We start from the raw sequence: 21859 nt of genomic DNA on the forward strand, positions 1-21859 counted from the left end.
ATTACAAACACCAAATGTCAGCAAGGATGTACAGTGACTAAAATTCTCATGCACTGCCAGTCACACTTTAAACTGATACAACCAATTTGGAAAACTATTTGGCAGTTTCTTAAAAAGTTAAACCACATCTTTGACCCAGCAATTTCACTCCTGGGTATTTACCTATGAGAAATGAAAGCAACTATCCCCAAAAAGGCTTATATAGGAATGTCTGTAGTGGCTTTATTCGTAATAGCCCACAAGTGGAAACAGCCCAAATGTTCATCAACAGGAGAATAAACAAATTATCATATGGTCATATAGTGGGATAATACTCTGTAGTCAGAAAGAATGACTTAACTGATACTGAAAGCAACATCGTTGAATTTCAAAAATATTGTGTTAAGTGGGAGAAGTGCTACACACAAGAATGCATGATGTGCGATTCCATTTATATGACACTCAGAAACATGCAGAACTAATCTATGGTGATAGACATCCAGCATTGGTTGCCTAAGAGGGTAGGAACTGACTGGAAGAGGTACGGGGTGACTTTCTGGGTGGCGGATGTGTTCTGCATCTTGATTGGAATGATGGTTACAAGAGTATACATTTATCAAAGCTCACTGAATTATACACTTGAGATCTGTACATTTCCTTGTATATAATTTTTACTTCAAACACACACGCACACAAGTAATTTGACTGAGATCTGATAACTAGAACGTTTTTGGCATTTCTCGCAAGTTATTTAATGATGCTCAGATTCACATTAAAGGCCAGTAGAGAGAAGAAGGGAAGCACTGTTTGAGTAGTGTAATTGGCAAAAAAAAAAGAGAGACGTGGGTAGTTTATTTCACTTAAAAAATATTATAGAATAGCATTAAGAACAAGAGCTTTGTAACCAAATGTGGTGCAAATTCTGGTTCTGCCACGTACTAACTGTGTGATCTTAAGCAGTCTGACTTGATTCCCTCGGTGCCTTTCTTGTATGTAAAACAGCTTAAGGTTGTAAGACTCAGATAAGTTCCTACGTGCCAAGTGCTTATAGTGTCTGGTACACAGTAAGCACGTATTATTTGCTATTCTTCCTGATTTAGTTCATTATTTATTTTATATTTCCTCCCCCATCTCCTTATTATTAATTATAAAGGGCTGGCAGCTATATAAAATAATACATTTACTTTTTCATGCCCTAATGCCTTTATTAATATTCATCCTACTTAGGACTCTCAAAAAGCTGTCTCCCCTTCTTACCTTGCTAGCTTCTGCTTGCTTCTGAAAGCAGGACGTTTCAGCTTCGACTCCTCCAGGAAGCCTCCCTGACTGCTGAGTCAGACACACCTTTTACTTGTTCCCTCAGCGGCCTCTGTTCACATTCATTAATATACAGATCAAGTAGTCTTTTTCTTTTCTTTTTTTTTTTTTTTAGACCTATCTCTCCACGTTTAATAGCTACTTAGTGTTCCATTGCAGGGATGTATCTTATTTACCTCTGGCTGTCTAATTAGATTGTTTCCAGCTTTTCAGCATCATAAACAACACTTAGAACATCTTTATAAATTCACCTTTGTCGAGTGTTTGATCATATTCTTTTGTTTTCATTTTTCAAATAGTCTTAAAGTATTTGGTTTTCTTCCCTGTTTCTTTTGCCACATAGCAGGCTTTGTGAGGTCAGATATAACTTTGTATTTTTCTTTGTACTTGGATCCTTGTCTGGTGCAGGGTAACATGCAGTTCATCTTGGAGTGAAGGCATGAGCAGCTTAAAATTTCCTCTTACAAGTTTCTGTTTGATAACTACAGCATTCAAATAATGTCATCTGTTTTTTTTTTTTAATCAACTTTTACTTTTAGATTTTCTTCCTTGGAATTATCCTGCTTCCAATTCGTGTCCTATTGATTGCATTCACTTTATTACTGGCATGGCCCTTTGCGGCCATTTCAACAGCATGCTGTCCTGAAAAGCTGACCCACCCAATAGCTGGTTGGAGGAGGTAAGAAATAACTATTTTGGAATGTCATTGTTAGAGACTACATCACTATAGATCAAAAATAGGAGATATGGGAATTCTGTGAAGGGATGAGCTTTTTACCTTTACAGAGATAGAGATCTCAGCTCTAAACTACAGGGCAAGGAGAGACCAGTCATTTCCCTGTGCCCTCTGGAAAAGTACTTTGTCTTTCTGTGTCTCACTTCTCCTTACTGTGAAATAAAAGTTAGAGAAACTTCCTCAGGATCTAGTTACTTAATAGCTCTTCCCTATGTTATTATAAGCATGTTGAGAGAGTTAGGTAGGAGGCCCATTTTTCAAAGCTCTCATGAGATGTCTTACAGAAAACACACATATTTTTCATGAAAAGCTATATGCTTATTCATGGGTGGAGATGTCCACCATGTGTTTCCATTTCTAGGATTATGTTTTTGCTTCTCTGCTCGGTTGAGTTTATCATGGACAGAGACCAGATCTTCTGTGTCTTGTGTGTCCAGCACAGTTCTTGGGACAGTTCGATGAATTAACTCTTCTGTAATGACAGATTCTTTTTAAAGCGTAAACAGTTAGATGTCTGGAGTTAAGTGCGTCTCTGTTCCAGGGAAGGGGGATGGTGAATTTACTTTTTAAGATTCTTGATGATGTCTGTGGGCTGTAATGATATAGGTAACAAGGCTTACTTTTAAAATTTTGTTCCTGAAGTAATTCTGAGGACAATTTCAGGGCTCAAAAAGTGTTTTGGGAGATCATGGCATCTTTGTTACACCAATATCGATTTCCAAGGTGATTCCTTTAAGGGCAGTACTGATTTGGAGTTCTCAGTGGAGGATGCGTGTTGAAAATTCATTTTTATTTCTTTATAGTCAAGAATAATTGAGCCACTTACTAGCCATGTGTCCTTGGGAAAATTGCTTCTCTGGGCCTCAGTTTTCTTGTCTGTAAAATGGGGAGAGTAATAAATGCTAGCTGTTTCATAAAGCTAGGCTAAGAATTAAAGAAATTAATATATTTAAAGTACTTAGAATAGTGCCTGGTGGAAAGAGCTCCACTAAACTGTTAGCTGTTCTTCTTAGCTCATATTTTAAAATGAAGTATTCTGACCTGTTTTGGTTTTTGCATTGTGCTCTAGAGTAAAACCCTGCTATTAGCCACAGTTGGCAAAGCTAATTATGTCTTTTTTTGTTATTTATTTCCAAAGGAAAATTACTCAGCCAGCCTTGACGTTTCTAGGTCGTGCCCTGTTCTTTTCAATGGGATTTAGAGTTACCGTGAAAGGCAAGATCGCAAGTCCTGAGGAAGCACCGGTTTTTGTCGTCGCCCCGCATTCAACTTTCTTCGATGGAATTGCCTGTGTCGTCGCTGGGTTACCTTCCATGGTATCGCGACAGGAGAACATGGAGGTGCCGCTGATTGGCCGTAAGTACTTTGTAAGATAACAAAGATGAAATATGTTCATGCCTTACATTTAGAATATCATGTATAGTTTATTGGTGTAGACTTTTTAAGAACTTTACAATAATAAAACACTTCAAACATACTTCCTTGCTTTTAATGAGGGACTATTATCAAAAGAATGAACGTATGAAAAAAGATTAAAGGCTTCCTTATCTGTACCCTTATCATCCTTTTAAAATGTTATCCCTGTCACTGTACCATCACTTCTGTCTGCTCTTAAATAAAACCAGAAAGAACAGGTTTTAAATACCAAACATGGTAGATTTTGTGGGGAGAGAGAATTTAATTGAAGACCTTGTGAAAGCACTGGTTACATGCTATTTCAGTGAATTTCTCTTCGGGGTATTAGGCTGATAAATGCACTAAGTCTTTTCTCCTAATTCTGTTTGCTTCCTTATTGCCCCCAAACCTCCATGGGGGACCAGTGTAACTCTTTGAAAATTATGATGCGGAACAATAAATGCTTCCTGCTGTAAAAGATAATGAAGCAAGTGAAATGTTTTTTGTCCACCAAATGCTTTGCTGTCTCTCCAGAGGATTAGTCTCCAAGTAACAGCTCCTAGTTGTCCCAAGGTTATTGCCAAGCACCAAGTGATGAGAAAGTGGGTGTGAAAATTGCCTCATGTTGCCTTGGTGGAGTAATAGTAGTTCTTAGAGCTTTGTCATTCAGTTGAGAAAGACTCACTCACTCTCTCTTTTTTTTTTTAGGGTAACCACCTTACTTTGTGTAATATGACACTTTCCTGAAAAGTGGTTTAGCAATAGATTTTTGGTAAATTGAGGTTTATGTTGCATGTGCTGGGAAGCTAACTACTTAGAAGATTATTGCACTGAAAATTTTAGTGAGATAACTAATAATTGCCCCCTACCCGTATGTCCTGTGACTTCACGTAATCAGTTTGCAGGATATTCCCAAAATAAAGCAAGATAATCTTACAGTATATTCCAAACATTTAAAGTCAGTTGAAGAAGAAGTCTTTTAAGGAGAAAATTGCGTTTGTTGCTTTTCAGATTCCTGCTGCTAATTTCTGTTAAATCGATGAAATATATTTAGGTATAGATATCTACCTGTCATTTTGAAACTGGAAGCTAAATTCCAATAAACTTTGAATTAGAGGTTTTTTTTAAAGTTATTCTCTTTGATTTGCTGTCATTTTAACTTTCCATAAAATTTGTTTTATAATTTATCTGGTATCATTGCTGTAGTAGGCTTTAGCCAAAAAAATGACTTGGTTGTGACTTTTCATTTGTTTTAAAGGTCTGTTGCGGACTTTGCAGCCAGTTTTGGTGTCCCGTGTAGATCCAGATTCTCGAAAAAACACAATAAATGAAATAATAAGGAGGGCCACATCAGGAGGGGAATGGCCCCAGGTAAAACAGATAAAAGATATTTATTTAAGTATATTGAGAGTTTTACTGGTTGTGCGTTTGTATACACGCTCATTTGTATCCACAGATAGCAATGGGACAGGGAGCAGTCTTTGCTAGATATCTTTAACATAATAGAAGCAGAATAAATGAGTATTAAGAAATCCTCTTCCCCATAAAATATTCTATGGAATTGAATGTATCATTCTTTTTTATACTCCAGACTCTTTGAAATGGTTTTTACTTTCTCATAAAAAGTACTTCTCTACCTCTGAATGTATTTACTGTTTTACAGAGGAGATACTGGAGCTGAGTTATCCTCCACAGTATGGTGGGTTTATTGAAAGTGGTGAAGATCTTTAATCTTTCTCGGAAGTATATCTAGATTGTGCGTATCTAGATTGTGCTTTATAAGTTCAGAGAGCATATCAGAATCACCTGTAGACTTTTTCAAATTTTCCCGTCCTACCACCTCCTTCCCCTGGAATGCTGTTTGAAGGTGTGGAAGAGGGGCAGCACTGATTGCCTAAAGAGAGCCTCATGAGTGATGCTGATAAGCGTCCCTCTACTTTGCCCAGGACTTTGCTCATGGTCCTGCAGGGAACTCGCCACCCATGATGATGGGTAGATGTTAAAGTACAGAGATGAGTATGACCACCCAGGAGGTTTTAGAAACCAGGGCATGTGCGGAATGATTTAAAAAGTGACTGGGAAGAAATGGCATTTGGAATAAGGGTTTGATTTTGTTCTTTGGACCCAAGGAATAGATCTAGGACTGGTAGATGAAAGTAAACAAGTAGATTTAAGTTCATTTTGCTCATCTCAAGGAACTTTCTCTCCAGAAGAAGAGTGGTCTGACTTGTAATCTCTTTATGAAATTTTCAGGCATTGGCTAAGCAACCATCTGGGGGGACATTGTAGAAAGAATTCAAGCGATAGAGCAACTACATGACTTTTCATGCCCTTTCCAGCTCTTGAGATTACGACTTACTCTATATTAATTTACTGTTCGTAGTATAGCTGTAGAGTATCCACTGAATGAATCTTATTTAATATTGTATCCAATTGTGATAGGGAACCTTTTTTTTTAATTGGAAGATGGAATTGCACCTATTCCTAATTTTTATTTTGCAAATAACTTATGGTGGCAACATAGCCTAATAATGTTTTCCCTCTCTAATTATTATAAAATGCCCATTACTAACTGCAATGAGTGGGAGGGATTTTTTGTTTTGTTTTGTTCTGTTTTATGTACTTAGCAATTTACTCATTGCTAAATTCTAAAAGCTTCAGAAAACCAAGCTGCTGTTTTATTCAGTTGGGAACTATACGGCATATCTTTTGCATGGAAAACATAAAGAAGTATGTTAAAAGCTAAAAACGTGTCCTCAAAAAAAAAATTACTAAATTGTATTCCATATGTTAATGAATTCAAGTAAGCATAAAACATATGGCAGGCATTTCCTCCATATGTCCTGAAACTATATGTTGTAAGAAGGAATGTCATTTAGTGGGAAAACGGAAACAAAGCAACAGGAAATGCTTTGGTTAAGCATGTGTAGCAGTAGAAGAATTTAATATTGCCTAAAATGCACAATCTGACCATGACTGAGGGTCTACATCTTCTTTTAAGCCTATTCAGATCACTGGCATCGTGATTAGAAACATTTGCTATATGTATTCTCTCTTCAAAGCTTTATTTCATTTTCTAGTTACCTTAATGGTCAGACTACGCTTCTTTTAGAGGAAAACCAAATAATGTGATTCTGGCTTTGACTAGAATCAAGTGTTGGCCTTTTATTTTATTTTTGCTTTATAAAAATTGGCAACTATTTGTGAAGATATAAGAAAGCAAGTAAAGAGGTAATCTATTAATTGGACTGAAATATTAAATCTATTCCTTTTCTCCCAAGATGCTAATTTTCCCAGAAGGTACTTGTACTAATCGGTCCTGTTTGATTACTTTTAAACCAGGTGAGATCAATTAAATTATGTATTGTGACAAAGTAGTATGGAAGATTTCTCAAATGACTTGATAATAAATACACAAAATAACTCATTAGTTTGCTCCGAGCATTTCTTCTTAAATGTTTTCAATGTTGTGAATGCACAGAACTTACTGTGTTACTTTCTCTTTTGATATCATAACCCCTTCTTCCTTAAAGTGTCTTGTGTGTGTGTGTGTGTGTGTGTGTTTGAGCAAAAACCACTGGCAGATTTTTGTTTTCCTACGAGCATACCCTCACAGACACCTGGGGTCCTGTGTCATCAAGTTAGAAAACCTATTTCAATTATCGTTTTAACGCCTTCAATGCTCCTAAGTTTCACTTCTTTTTAAAATATTATGAAGTTGTGATTTTATAGTAATTTGTAATTTTGTATGTCATTTCATGGTAATTCATAATATTTTAAAATGTTTTTGTATTGGCTGCTAGAATGCTCTGAACCAGTTAGGACTCGCTTCTAGCAAGTGTGATAGTTAATGGTTCAAGCATTTGGTTTCACCTAGATTTTCTTCCCTTTACTTTCTCTTTGTATTGATTTGTCATTCCTTTTTTTTTTTTCTAACCATGTTGAATAATAGGTATATGGAAAATGAGAACAAATGGAAATATAAATAATATTTTAAGTGACTTAAGCATAATATTTAACCTTCTGCTTATATAATTCTGAATTTAAAAAGTGTCTCATTTTGGTGAACACTAAGGATTTACCAACATTTATCAAATGGTTTATGTGAACTCTTAAAACATTTAGTGTATCATTTATTATTCCTTTTTTATTTATTGTATAACTTATATTCATATAAAGGGCATGTTATAAAATTTCAATGTGTGATTCTAGGAGCCTTCATTCCAGGAGTTCCAGTGCAGCCAATTCTGCTCAGATACCCAAACAAGCTGGTGAGCATCATTTTTTCCTATGGGAAGAATCCCATAATAAACAGTCCAAACAGCACACATTCTCTAGGACCCTTTTTGTTTTACTAAATAAAATAGATGAATAGATAAATGGTGGAAGCAGATGGGAAGACTCATTCTCCTTGCAACATTTAGTTTTTTAAAAGTTTGCAAGATGGGCACACGTTGGTTGATACCAGCTTCACACATTGCTTTTGCTGTTACTAAGCTGCAGGAATATATTTCCCTAGCTTCTCCTCTGTTGTCACTGTGATGGCACAACTGAGTCTCAGATTCAGGGTCTCGTAGAGTGGACGTGAGAAAACTCTCATAGATTTGTGATTTTCGTTCAGCCTAGAAGGAAACGCCTCCTGATGGAGTGGTCATAGTGGGGAATGAGTGAAGGAGCAGGGTAAATTTGGAAGAGGCTTGGTGTTTAATTACTGGCTCAGTACTTAGTAGCTGTGTGATGCTTGGCAAGTAGCAGAAATAAGAAAATATCTGAAAAGGACCTGATATCCTGCAGACAGTCCATGGAGTCTCTTTCGCTCCAGCAAAGTACATTGTCATCTTCTGGATATTGCTCGTGTCACCATTTTCCTAAAGAAAGTGTTTTTCTGGTAGGGGGAGGGACGTGTTGTTTCTGAGGGATTTCTTTGCTAGAGAGTTTACATTAAAAGGCAGGGTGTAATTAGTAACAATGTATGTTGTTTAAGGTTAAGAGTTCTTGATCAGTTCAATTTTCTATCAGTGGCTGATTTCTCAACCTTGGACACCTATAGTTAAAAAATTAAAATTTATCAAATTTGTACTCATTGTACTTCTTCCTATGGGTGTATTCAAATGTATTCAAGTTCTCACTATGCACTACTTCACTACTATAGTCTTTTCTCCCAAATAACCTTTTTTTTTTTTTGAGAACTGGTGTAGTCTGGTTTTTGTAAGCCAATTAATTATCCAGATTTGTTCATGTTAGGAGAAAAATAGTTAGGCATGCACAATCATTTTTTAAAAATTCAGAGCAACTTAATTCTATAAAAAGATAGGTGGTTACCTATGGAAGACAGATCTTTGCCATGTAGACTTATAATCTAAGAACCTATGGATCAGTTCACTGTCGTTTAACAATAATAATATGCTTGTTTTACTTTTCAACATATTGCTTTTAATTTAGAAAGAAATATGAATACCAGTATCAAAATAAGATTTTTATTTTATGTGATATTTTTTCTGTACTAACAGTTTGAATTCTATTGTTATTATAGGATACTGTGACTTGGACTTGGCAAGGATATACATTGTAAGTCGCTTATATTGTTAGTTTATATAAATTTTATTCGAATGAAGAAAAAGAAAAAATTTATTCCTTTTCTTTAAGCCTTGTTTTTGCAGAAGTGAAGATTTCTAATCAGATCCTTAAATTTTGTAATGGGTAACTCTCTGTAGAGCGTAACTGTCATGCCCATTAACCCCCAGTGTCTCCCGTGTGCAGGATTCTAGTCGTCTGTCACGTACTAGTGGGTCTCAAGTGTTTATCTACCAATTCTTAAGGAACATTCCAGTGACCTCATTTGAATTCCACTTAGTTTAAATTTTATAGTTTCTTTTCCATTGAAGATTTAGCATCATCTAGTGTCTCCATCATTATTTTACTATATTGGTTTAAGCAGTCTAGAACAATTTAGTCATACTGCCTGAAGTAGCTGTGATGTGTCTGATTTGAGTTGAGGAAATAGCTCACCATGCTTTCAGTTCTATTCTTGGATTTTGAAAGCCTAGGGATCAGCAATTTCTATAAATATTTAAGCGAGGAGAGGAATTTCAATATTAAGCAAGCTGAAGTGAAATAGACCTTTAAAAAGAACAGAACATGTAGAATCTGACATTCTCTCAAGAAGTTCTCTGGTTTAGTTCCCCTGGATGATACTGAGCCTGTTCAGCTGCCTCCTTTAGTCCATTACCTGCACAGAGAGCGCTGACATCCCTCCGTGCTGACCTCGAGGAACTTGGCTGGCTTTGGGCTACAGAAGAGACAAAAAATAATAATAAACCTTCCCCAAAGTTTCAAAAAAATATATATAGCTTTTTTACATTTCGGATTTGAGAGCTTTCCCAGGGCTTAGGCAGTAATGCCTTCTGATACTGTTACACACAGAGCTCAAATAGCATTGTTGATGGATGCATGACAACCACTTGGAAACATTGAAAAGAAATCATTGTTTGCCTTCAAGTGCATTGTAGACAATGCAAACAACTTTTTGGGGGGGGGGGGTGGGGGGAGGTCATTACGTTTATTTATTTATTTATTTATTTATTTATTTATTTATTTATTTATTGTTTTTTCTTTTTTTAATGGAGATACTGGGGATTGAACCCAAGACTGCATGCGTGCTAAGCATGAACTCCACCATTTGAGCTATTCCCTCCCCTACTTCTGAAAATTAGATTTTTCTTTTTACTACCACATACTTAGTTTCTCCATTTTTTTTTTTTTTGGTGTGTGTAAATTGCTTTGAAATAATGCATTTAAATCAGAATAGTTGGGCCTGGATTTTCTGATTGCATCTGTGGGTTTCATAATGAAAACCTTAAGTTCACATATGTAACATGTATAATAAACATTGACACATGTGAGACATTTACATTCCTGGTATGCTTCAGTCCTTGGTAGGCGAAGTTAAGTAAATAAAACCAAGAATAAAGGGCACAAATTGTAAAGGATATCTAGACATGACGTTACCTTCAGCTCTCCAGGAAATCAGTGTATTCCGTTGGCTAGAATACATGTTTCCTGCTGCCGCTCATTTCGAATTCCTGGTTTTCAGCGTTTGTACAAGGGAAAATGAGGAGAAACAAATAGTATGAGAGTATCTTAGAAAAAGAAGTGCCCAACAATTGAGTGGATAATGTATTTTTATCTCCTGTGGTGTGTCATCTTTGGGACCTTTACAAGTTAAGTCCTTATAGAGAGAGTGATTTGGGGTTCACTGTGACTTTTTGGGGGCTTTGCAGCAGTCCAGCTGGATGTAAAGGTCAAATGGGAGCCTTTTCTGGAAGGGAGACCAAGGGTAAATTAGAGTGGTTTAGTTCATCTGGCCTTCTACCCTGAGACGTGTATGATAGAGGGGGAAAAATGGACTGAATTCAGCAGAGAAAGAGAGGGAAAAAAAAAACATATTCAGAGTAAAAGGTTTCTTATAAACAAAGAGAAAATCTAAAGATACAACCTTGTTTTTTCCAAGTGCCACTTCTCACTTACCTGTGGTGACCTCCCATTTCCACCTTTATCTTCTTTTTCATTTATTTTTTTATTGAAGTATAGTCAGTTTATAATGTTGTGTCAATTTCTGCTGTCTAGCATAGTGCTTCAGTCATACATATACATACATATATTTATTTCCATATTCTTTTTCATTATAGGTTACTACAAGATATTGAATGTAATTCCCTGAGTATAAACTTGTTGATCTATTTTATATGTAGTAGTTAGTAATCTGCAAATCTCAAACTCTTAGGAGTTCAACTTTTATCTTCTGACCTACTTCACATTCTACTTGGCACTGCGTCTGTTACTCAATCAGCTTTCTCAGTTCTCCTTGTTTCCAAGTACTACTCTGAACTCAGAGTCTAAGAAAGGGATTTTACACAAAGCAGAGATCCTAGGGAAGAGAGGGCTCGGAATAAATGTCCCGAAGGGGACTCTATGGAAGAGCTGTTTTGTGTCAGTCTATTAAGTGGTGTTTGATTTGTCTGTAGTGTGAGGAAGTCATGTTTAAGGAGATCTTATGTGTGGTTTCATTTTTTTTTTACAGCATTCAGAATTTTGAGAACTGAATATCTGTTCAAATCATTGAATGCCAACACTCAAGTTAAATAATTAAAGAACAGTTTACTTAATGACAGGCACTATGGATTGACTTTGTGGCTTGGAGTTGTTAGTACAAGATTTTTTCCCTTTCAGACAGAAGGTTTGAGAACCAACACTTACAAGAACACTTTATAATTAATTATGGAATTGGTAAACCTGTTTTCCTAAATTCCTTCTTTTAAGTAAACTCCTTGTTCAAACTCCTAAATTCCTTAAGTTCCTTCAAGCAAGTTTTACAGATAAATCATATTTTAGTTTCTTAATAGCAAAAAATTTTGGTTGGTCGTTTTCTTAAACATATAGTCCAATCTCCTCTGCCTGATTTCTCACTCATCAGATACATCTACATGAGGCTAAATAAAAATTCTGTAGAAATTTTAACCCTGGAATGCTGCAAGTAGGAACAGTTTCAAAACTTATCTTTGACAGGGGTGGTTATAACCACTTGAAGGAAAGCCTTTGTCTAGCTTAAAAATGAAATTTGAAACTTTTCTGAAAATTTTCAGAAAATTAGCTATGGGAAACATGTTGGTAACTGAGAAAATGATGATAAAGTTTCAGCTTTTAAGGAAAGACCCACTTTATTTTTGGTAATATTAGAAAAGAATTTAGTAATGTGATGTTCTTCTCCGGAGTTTTTCTATGAACACATTAATGTACCTTAAAACGTGGCCTTGGGTAGTTCCTCTAGGGAGATGAATCTGAGTTGTCAAGGAGACTTCAAATTTGAGGTGTGGTCTGTTGAGCTGTGGCTGTGACTCAAAATACATATTTGGTATTGCATTCAGCAATTCAATTTTCGAGTGTCAAGAATAGGTCTCTAAGCCCAAGTAGCGTTAGAGCTGTAGTGTGGTATTTACAAATACAAAACACATACGAAGCGTGATGTGGGGGTGCTTGTATGTAAAGCAAGGATTACTGAGTCATGTTAGGTGGTCCTTGCATTACCCGGTAAAGATGTCCTTCTCTCTTTCCAGCATTCAGCTTTGTGTACTCACTTTCTGCCAGCCCTTCACAAAGGTGGAAGTTGAGGTAAGTTGTTCAAAATGTAGCCTGAGAACCTGAGATCTGGCCTTTCCTTTCCTTGTGAGTTTTCAATCTAGAGAGACCAGATGTGGAAAGATTGGAAGTTAAGTCCTCCAACTTGAAAGTAAGCCCTGGTCTTTGGCAAATTATGTATCTAAACCCACGCTGTTAGAGTTAGCCCTTAGAATTGCATTAAGAGATACAATTTCCTAACTTCTGGGGACTTGCAGCATGTCACCACGCTGGCTGGCCTGATGTGCATCACCTGTTCCTATGTTTTTGTTCCGTTGAGTGCTGATCTCTGCCTGGTTGCATGATACACCTTCACACCCTGACCAGAGGGGCTTCAGTAGCTGGTGGAGCCACACAACTTCTTGGAGAAGGATGTTCTATGAAAGCGGAGAGGTGCTGCTTTGGGGTTGTGGGAGAGACACAGATTCAGAAACCATCACTTTCAGAATCAATCTGCGCACAGAAAGCCTAAGGAAATCGTATGATAAGAGCCGTGAAGGTGGCTTGTATCATCATTCATAGGACAGTTTTTCAGTTTGAGTTACAGTGGCAGGTGGGGAGTGGAGGAGGAATTAGAGTGTTCTGAAAATTCTAACCAGATTTCTGAGACTCTGAAGGTTGATTCCAAGAACTGTGCTGAGTTTCTAGGGATGACGGTGGAACGGACCCCTGAATTCAGAATATTGTTGGTTTTAGGAAAACCCTCAGGTAGCCTCTGAAGAGAGGAGGTCAGAATATGAATTCTCCAGACTCTTGCCTGGATTTTCCAATTGCATCTATAGGTTTCATAATGAAAACCTCAAGTTCACATACGTAACTCAGAGTCCTGAGTGGGGGCCAGGGCTCCAAGTGACAGGACTCTAATTTACATCACAATAATCCTTCTTCACTTTGTTAGGTAACTTAGCTGTTCAGCCATTTAGACGTTGTCATCAATACCAAGTGACATAGGAAGACAGGTTATATTTAAAGTAGTTTAACTTCAGTGAAATTTTTCGAGACTCGCAGCTTGTCCGCCTGCCTTGAAAATACCTGTTTATTCACTACATGCCACACCTCCCCACTTTTCAAACCAGTCAGTATCTCTCAGTGTGACCAGAAAACTCTCAATCTTGGGATATACTTAGATACTTCTAAAGGAAAAAAAAAAGAATCTGTATCCTAGTAAGTTTAGGAAGTACCAGGGTAAACAAAATAAATCAGATTTCTTTTCTCAGGACTTCTCAATACCTCTGAAATGTTTGACCACCAAACTCTTTTCCTCTGGATACCTCCAATGCCCAGTGTTCCATAGAATACACTTGGGGAAACCCTGTTTGAAAGAAATATCTTATTATGTTTAAGTACTCTGACTGAGCACTGCTCTTCCTTCTTAAATAGCTGCTTAGCTAGTTAGCCCTGTTTTCTTTCTCTAAAAAGTCCCCAGAAAACCCACACTTAAAACAGCCATACTGTCTTCTCCACAAATTCAGAATAAATATATATATTTATTATATGTTCCTTCCTCTAAATTTACCCCTCTTTAGCTAAGATCTAGTAATAGATGTGGAAATGCACATAGCACTGTGCATTTTTTTGTCTAGCACACGTGTCAGTGGTCAAACGAGGTTACAACAGAGGTATGCAAATTCTTCATATTTTTGCCCTGACCACTGTTACCACACTTCCTTTCCATGTCATGGATTTCTTTCTTTTCAATTACAGTATTTGCATTCTCCGACCAGTTCTTAGACCAGTTTGGATAACATTTTCTGCCAAGGAAACAATATATCCTTTGGTGGATAACTCCACACACAAAATGGCTTTCAACCAGTTTAAAATAGTTGAATAGGTAGGGATTTGATGAATAAGAATTGCAGTGCAGGGCAGGAAGATGGGAATGTGTGGACTTCCAATTGGATGTTCTTATTTTAATTAGAATTTTATTTTAGATTTATGAGGGGACTCCTCTAACTACTTCATGATTTTTGAATCGTTTAATTCCCCACTGTTTGGATGTAACTGGGAAATGTCTCCCAGCAGCCTGCCGGACACTCAGGGCACTGGAGAGCTGGGCGCTGACTCTGAGGCCCGCTCTTCACCACGTCAAAGGAAGCCCAGCCCACCTTGAGCTGCCCCGCACGCAGCTTGGTTAGAAGTCTCAGTGCACTTAGTTGCTACAATTTCAGTTGGCTTGGTTGTTCAGAAACACCAATCCTCTCCTTCCTTTTTCTTCAACACTGATAGAAATCCTAGGTATTATTTTTAACATATTTTTAGACCTCCTTGAATATTAATTAAGGAAACCTAATTCAAGAGGTATTATTCAAGCATAGGGTCTTAGCTTTATGGTGACCTGTGACTGGATTGTTATGAAAATGTCCTTTCAGACACCCTTGCTCTTGTGAGTCATGGGACATCTCAGTATGTTGAAGGCTGTATCCATCAGTTTCACAAGTGGCCTTTCATTAATGATGATTATCAGACTCTTTAATTACCAAAATCATCGATTATTCAAAGTCTAGAGAATATAATATTTAGGACTGTTTCCTTACCTCCTGTACCCACACCCTGCCCGCTTCCCCAACACAGACTTAGTTTTGAAAAGGTTATTATTTCCTTGACTCTTGGATCTTAAAAATATAGTAAGTTCCAGACCTCACATCCCATATAATTGGTCTTCTGGCCTCCTTGAATGGTGATGCCGTGTGTGTCTACAGAATGGTTCCACTGAAAGTTATTCTTTGAATCATAATGTGGCATAGTGGGGGTACTTAAAGCATCTTTTAATGGTCGCTTTTATCGGCCAGCTACTTCACAAGTATGACTTAACAAGCAGATGGCTTAGGGGCATAGGGAATAAGATAGCTAGTAGGGAACATCCCCAGATATGGCATAAATTAAGACCCTGCCAGTTTATCTCCTGAGAGAGACCATAAGCAAAGTCAGACTATATAGCACTATGCAGACAGCAGCTAGTTTCTGAACGGAAACACAGAGTTCGCAGAGACTGTACCATCAGTTTCCTTCATGGGCTATATCTTAGTTTACATTCAAAGTGTATTGACTTTAAAGCAACTTGTTAAAGTAAAGATACATAAAAATGACTTATCTATAGACATAGGGACTTTTTTTGGCTTTAGGAAAATTCCTTTGCAAAGCTTATAGTGAGCTTCCTATGACTGCTAGCATTAGTATCATTGAGATGAATGTGGAATTACAACTTGAGAAGCATGGACCATGTGTGAAACAGGAAGATATGATGGCACCAGGTCAGAAGGGGGTGTAAGAGGGCTGCCAAGCAACTGTGAGGTTCTGTTTAAGGCACTTGATCCTCGCCCATCACCTTGACATTAAAGAAATAGACTCAGTGTTAGGATCACATCTTTTGGCACATCTGCACAGATTAGAAAGATGAAGGAAGATCTTTGGCAAAACAAACAAAAAAGTATTTTTATATTGGGAGACAGACAGCATGGTCACCTTGGGAAATAATTTTTCAAGCAGCTCTGAGGACCCGAGCATGAATTTGTAGTAGCCTCAGCCAATAAAGTTTGGTACTTTTGTTTAGCATCCCTTGGTTAGCATCACTGTCTAACAGGAGTGGGAAGGCAGGATTAGAAGAGGTGACCGAGTTTGTGGTTAGCACCATGGATGTGGCAGAAGTGACAGATTCTAGGTGACAGGCCACATGGAAGTGTCTGACACCCGATGTCCAGCGTAGATGGATGTTGCCAGGAGGAAGTGGATAGAAAGGGATGAATAGGTCCTGAGAGTGACCATCAGGTACTCACAGTCTCTGCAGGACCAGGTTGGGGAGAAGTAAATGAGGGGAAACTGAATGAAGAACTTGTCAGAGGAGGAGATTAGAACTGTGTGTTTTTGTCATGGCCCAGGTGGAGCTGAGAAGGATATCTGTGGCGAAGTGAAGGGGCTGTGAAATCAAGATGTCAGAGGAGTCATCAGTGGAGATACTGGGGACAATGAGAGAAGATAAATGTGGAAAGGAAATCTGGGGTCCCTGGGGTCACTGGGGTGTTTAGATGTGTGTTGGGGTTCAGTAACAGATAATGGTAGTCCCCTCTCTCTGGCCGACCTTCCTTCCCAAATGAAGGCTGTGTTCCTGCTGTGAGCGTTGAATGCCTTTGTACAAATTGTAAATGTGATACAGAGGGCAAGGTCTCATCCAAGGAGAGGTGACTTCTTATGAGAATTGCCATTCAATTGCTTCTCAGGAGGCATGGGGCCTCCAAGACCAGTGACTGTCAAATCCAAACTTTTAATTATTTTGAACTCTCAGAATTTTTTTCTCAAGAATAAATGCCATGCCAATATGAGAATTATTAAAAATCATTTTATGGAAAATATTACCTGCATTAAGAAGAACCAAGCCCATAGTTCATTGTATTATATTTGGTTAACAGTGTAACAACACTTTGTATTTAGAGTTTTCAGTATGTGCTTTTATGACCTACCAATCAAGTGTATTATAAATGATCTTTTAGCTTTTTTTAAAATGAAAGATTATATGGCAATTTAAAACTTTGATTGCACTATTTTGTTAGATGTTCTGTGAGCGTTGATTTTAACGTACTGTTTTCTTCCTTGGGTTTCTTCCTTGGCGAATAGAAGAGATTTTACTAGAACAGGATGGAGGGAATTTTTAGAAATATTTGCACAGATTGCCTGTTGCTCTGGATATATAAGTGATGTGGAGACCTCTGGTGGCTTAGTTTATTTTTCCATTTTAAAGAGTGACTGGAGACTAAGTGAAAAGCTAGACTTAGAACTCCAGAGGGAAAGGACTTCAGAGATCATCTAGTCAAAATTTTTCATTTGACGAAAGAAGGAACTGAGGCCCATATAGGCTAAATGACTTTTCTGGAGTCACACAGCAGAGCCACGGCAACAACCCAGGCCCAGGGCTTTCTGCAGCATTCCGTTGTCCTCTTGGAGAGGCTGTTAATAAAATAAATGTGAGAAGTAAAATGACATCTAGCACATTAACCTATGATTCATGTCCATTTTCTCCTAAAAATGCTGCTTGGGTCCATACTGGCCTCTTCATCCTCCCTTGGATTCCTGGTCTTACCATCGCTCACAGGGTGATTGAAGGAGTCTCTGGGGGGTTCTCCCTGCTCTTACGTCTTTTTCCTCTTGCGTTCATCTATTCCTTGCTACCCAAGCTACTGCTCAAAAACTTGGACCTAGTCATTTCACTCCCTTGCTTAAACTTCATCTCTGAGTCACCATTGCCCGTAGGCTTCTCAAACATGATGAATGAGATTTGAAAACAGCTCCATGTGAGTCCAAAAGTGATGCTATTTATACAGATCTTTTCTTTCCTTTCACATCGTGACCCTGCCTTTTTCTGTGGTCTTAGTTATACTGTTTTTAACCTTGTGGAGCCACATTCTTTACCTGTCGAAGAGAAATGGTAGAATTTGCCTCAAGGAATGGTTGAAAGAGTTAATCATATAAAGCCCTTTATGTGAAGTGCCCAGCACACAGTAGGTGCCTGATGGATGGCCACTCTTATTGGTAGACTTAGCTCACTGTATCATAAATTTCTACTCCACTGCAGGGAGAGCTCCTGGAGTGCAGGCCTTCATTGTCGTGTCCTTGGGGCCTAGTGCAATGCCTGGCATATAACTGGTACTTAAGCAGTATCTGTTGAGTGGAAATGGGCCATGAAATCTTGAACAAGTCATTTAATCTTTGTGAACCCCAATTCCTTATGACTAGAACTAGAAGGATTAGGGAAATGAAATAACGCATATGAAGCACCTAGCGTGGTACCTGGTTCATAGTTACAATTCAGTGACCAGTGCCTACTGGCAAGATCATGTTCATCCTCAAATAGTCAAGATCAAGTATTAGCTCTTCTGTACAACCTCTTTGGCTGCTTTTCCCAGCCTCCTGGCCAAATTAACTATTTCTTATCCTTCGCTCTCATACTCCAGGAAGGATGGTTCTATGGGGAAAACGAGGGTTTTTGAATCTGACAGCCTTGGGCTGAGTCCTGGTCACATAACGTGTATAAAGTTAAGTAAGTTAATTAAGCTTTTAAGCCCTCCCACTAAGGGTAATGATAGTTAGCATGTGTTGTGTCGGTCTATTCTACTAAAATATGGATCTTCTTGAGAGCAGGAATTAGGGTCCTATTCATCTTGCCTGGTGTGTAGGAGATGCTCAAAACATTTGCAATGACATAAACATAGCACCAAAACCTCATTAATGTTAGAAAACTATAGATAAAAACAAAGGCAGTACAAATGAGGTATCACAGAATATCAAGTGAAGAAAAAAAAGTGAAGTTTATAATGATAAAGCCAAATATGGTGTTAAGCAAAAGGTAGAAAGCCCATATAAGAGCTGAAATACAAGCAGGAGAAATGACTAAACATAAAGTTTGATCAAGTGATAAAAATATGACCAATATAGGAATGGATAGAGAAGATAAACTATAAAAAACAAAGTATTACAACTAATAACATTTTCACACAAAGAGTGGGTGGTAGAAAAGGCAGCTTTGAGAATAAGATCTCAGTAGCTACAGTTTTACAACTTCCAGAATTCCAGGCATCTGTTGGCTCATTTCATCCTTATGACAACCAGGGAAGGGAGTGATCATGGCCCTCTTTTTAGAGTCGAGGAGACAGTATAGAGAAGTTAAAGGTCATGCCAGTAACACACAGAAAGACCCAGGGCTTGGATTCTAATCTCTTGAGTCCACACACAGTGCTCTTTGCATTATTTCGTGTAACCCATGTGCTAGAAAGGCAGGGGGCTACATACAACGACAGGTAGCTTATAAATGGATTTATTTAGCATTTAATGTCTTGGGCCTCACAAGTGTAATGGGAAGATGTATTTGTCTTTCAGTTTATGCCCGTTCAAGTACCCAGTGATGAAGAAAAAAACGATCCTGTCCTTTTTGCTAGTAGAATCCGGAATTTAATGGCAGAGTAAGTATCTGTATGTGGTTATAATCGGTAAATTGTTTTTAAATTATTGGCAAGGGGCATTTAATATCGGTTGAAGGTTTGTTTTTTCTTTTTTTAATTTTTTTTTTTAAAAATGGAGGTACTGGGGATGGAGCCCAGGACCTCAAGCATGCTAAGCATGTGCTCTACCACTGAGCTGTACCTATCCCCCCATGAAGGACATGTTGATGGCCTGTCGATGTCCAACAAAGCTAATGCTGTCTGAGTGGTTCCTGCCGTGGCCCATTTTCTATCTCCTCAGCCTCCATATGGCTGCCAAGACCCGGTGTCTCAAAGGCATTAGTGATTACAGCACCAAAGAGGAGAAAGTTTGTAAGGGAATGCAGTAGGTGCATAGAAAAGGGGAAAGTCACCCCCTTAAGGGATGGCTATAAACTTAGCATTTAGAAGCTGCATAACATAAGGCAGATATTTTCCTGCACGGAAGGGAGTTTTAACTGGCCACTGTTCCTATCAGATGTATCACCTCTCCTCCTGTAATGAAAGGATGTGTTATCCCACCACCCAAGCAGCCTCAGAGCCCTCCGGGTGTGCACCTGCTCCGTAGGCACCACCTCCCTCAATCATTTCCTGCAGTAGGTATGGATCTAATAAGCCAACAGTATTTATTCTCTTAGTAAAAATTCAGTGAGAACTCTGAATTTAGCTTTATATCTGAGTTTGGCATTATAAGCAAATATTCATATGTTTGATATGCATACTATATATTAATATTTCCCAGGAGAATAACTTTATTTTCAAGAAAGAATACATGTTTCAGTGTTCAGCCGAAAGCTTTGTTGCTATGTGTCCCTACATGTACTTAATTTATCTAGTTTCCAGACCAGCTACAAAGTTTGCTTTGATGTCTTCCACTTTTTTCCCTTATGTTTTCAGACCAGCTTGTGTCCAACAGTTAGGAACGAAGATGAGTATTAGGAACTGAGAGAAATTATGTCAGATACTTTGACTTCCTCAAGTGTGTCTAAAAACAGGACGGATTAGGTTAGATGGCTTTTCCCTGGGCTTGGAGGCCTGGAGGTAGAAGGGCTTTGGATGAAGAGTAAGAAAGACCTCAACTGGCTGTCCAGTCTTGGACAAGTCTCCTCCAAGACTGCTTTCCACATGTGTAAAGGCAGAATTCTAATCCTTGCCTGGCCTTTCTCATGGCTTTGGTTATTATGAGAGTCAAGTAGGAAAGTACATGACAACAGCATCTGAAAATGGTGAAGAGCAAAGTCGGTCTAAGGCAGTGGTGTTTACCACCAGTAAGCATTCACCAAGTGCTGTGCTAGGCTATTCGCTTGTGCTATCTAGTAGCAGAATCTTCATAGCAGCTCCGAGGCAGGTGCGGACCCTGGGGCTCTGAGGGCTAAGTGGTTTGCCCAAGATGATGGCAGATAGTGGGGCTCGGGGCTGGAACTCAAGTCCACATTCCCTGTTGCCAACACCCGAACTCTTAACCATTATGTTCTGCTGTTTATCATTATAATTCCTGAAGTGTTTTTCATTTTTATTTTCCTTGTATAATCTTATACCAAAAAAGCTATTAATCAAAAACAGCCTAGTTGCAGGTAGGAAAAAAAATGCTTTGTTCATATTGCATTCGTTTAAAATTTAATGTTCTTAGCGATGATTCAACAAAAATCAAATAACAGTTGATGACATAATTTTATGATTTTTTCACTGAATATTTGTGAATAAAAGTTTAACGAAGAGGGATCTACAGGAAATTATTTTATCAACCACATAGGTTTTCTTCTTGTCACTCACTGTTTTTTCTCAAGTTCTTATTAATACATTTTTTCCAAGTCTAGTTCACTAGTATTCGGTCTCTGAGCAGGAGGGATTATGCTCTCCTCTGAGGATGGAGGATGTTTAGGTTTGGAAGAAATAAGAGTTTATTATCAGTTCTTATCAGTACTTTTTGAAGATTGCAGTGTAGCAAGAAGGCAATCTTCAGTCTCAAAAGATGAAAAAATGCAGATGCCTAGCGATTTGGATAGACTGTTCACTTATAATATGTCCAGTTGCCATTGATCCTTTTAACTGGCACTTTCACAGGCATTCTTAGTTGGTCCTTACAATAACCCTGTGAAGTAAGTATTCCTGTGTGCAGATGGGATGAGTGAGGCTTAAGTTAAGTGCCAACAGGTCCACCGCTGGTAAAAGACTCCACTAGGACTTGAACCTGTCTTCTCCTTACTCTCCATGGACTGAAGTCAACTGTTCTTATCATTATAGTTAAAACACAAAATAAAAATGACCATTGGCAGAAGCACACAGACATGAG

General features: G+C 38.1%; 1 protein-coding gene across 2 annotated transcripts in view; it reads left to right on the forward strand.

Moving 5' to 3' along the window:
* The window catches only part of LPCAT2 (lysophosphatidylcholine acyltransferase 2), a 67504-nt gene that overhangs the window by 11994 nt on the left and 33651 nt on the right, over positions 1-21859 (forward strand). For both annotated transcript variants that reach the window (XM_072967387.1, XM_006207835.4), the window contains exons 2-9: positions 1836-1975; positions 3171-3388; positions 4686-4798; positions 6709-6769; positions 7640-7698; positions 8961-8995; positions 12541-12595; positions 19466-19548. In XM_072967387.1, the coding sequence (XP_072823488.1) occupies positions 1836-1975; positions 3171-3388; positions 4686-4798; positions 6709-6769; positions 7640-7698; positions 8961-8995; positions 12541-12595; positions 19466-19548 (764 nt within the window). The remainder of the gene's footprint in view (positions 1-1835; positions 1976-3170; positions 3389-4685; positions 4799-6708; positions 6770-7639; positions 7699-8960; positions 8996-12540; positions 12596-19465; positions 19549-21859) is intronic.

This window comes from Vicugna pacos, chromosome 9 (assembly GCF_048564905.1).
Source record: "Vicugna pacos chromosome 9, VicPac4, whole genome shotgun sequence".
NCBI classification, from domain to species: domain Eukaryota; kingdom Metazoa; phylum Chordata; class Mammalia; order Artiodactyla; family Camelidae; genus Vicugna; species Vicugna pacos.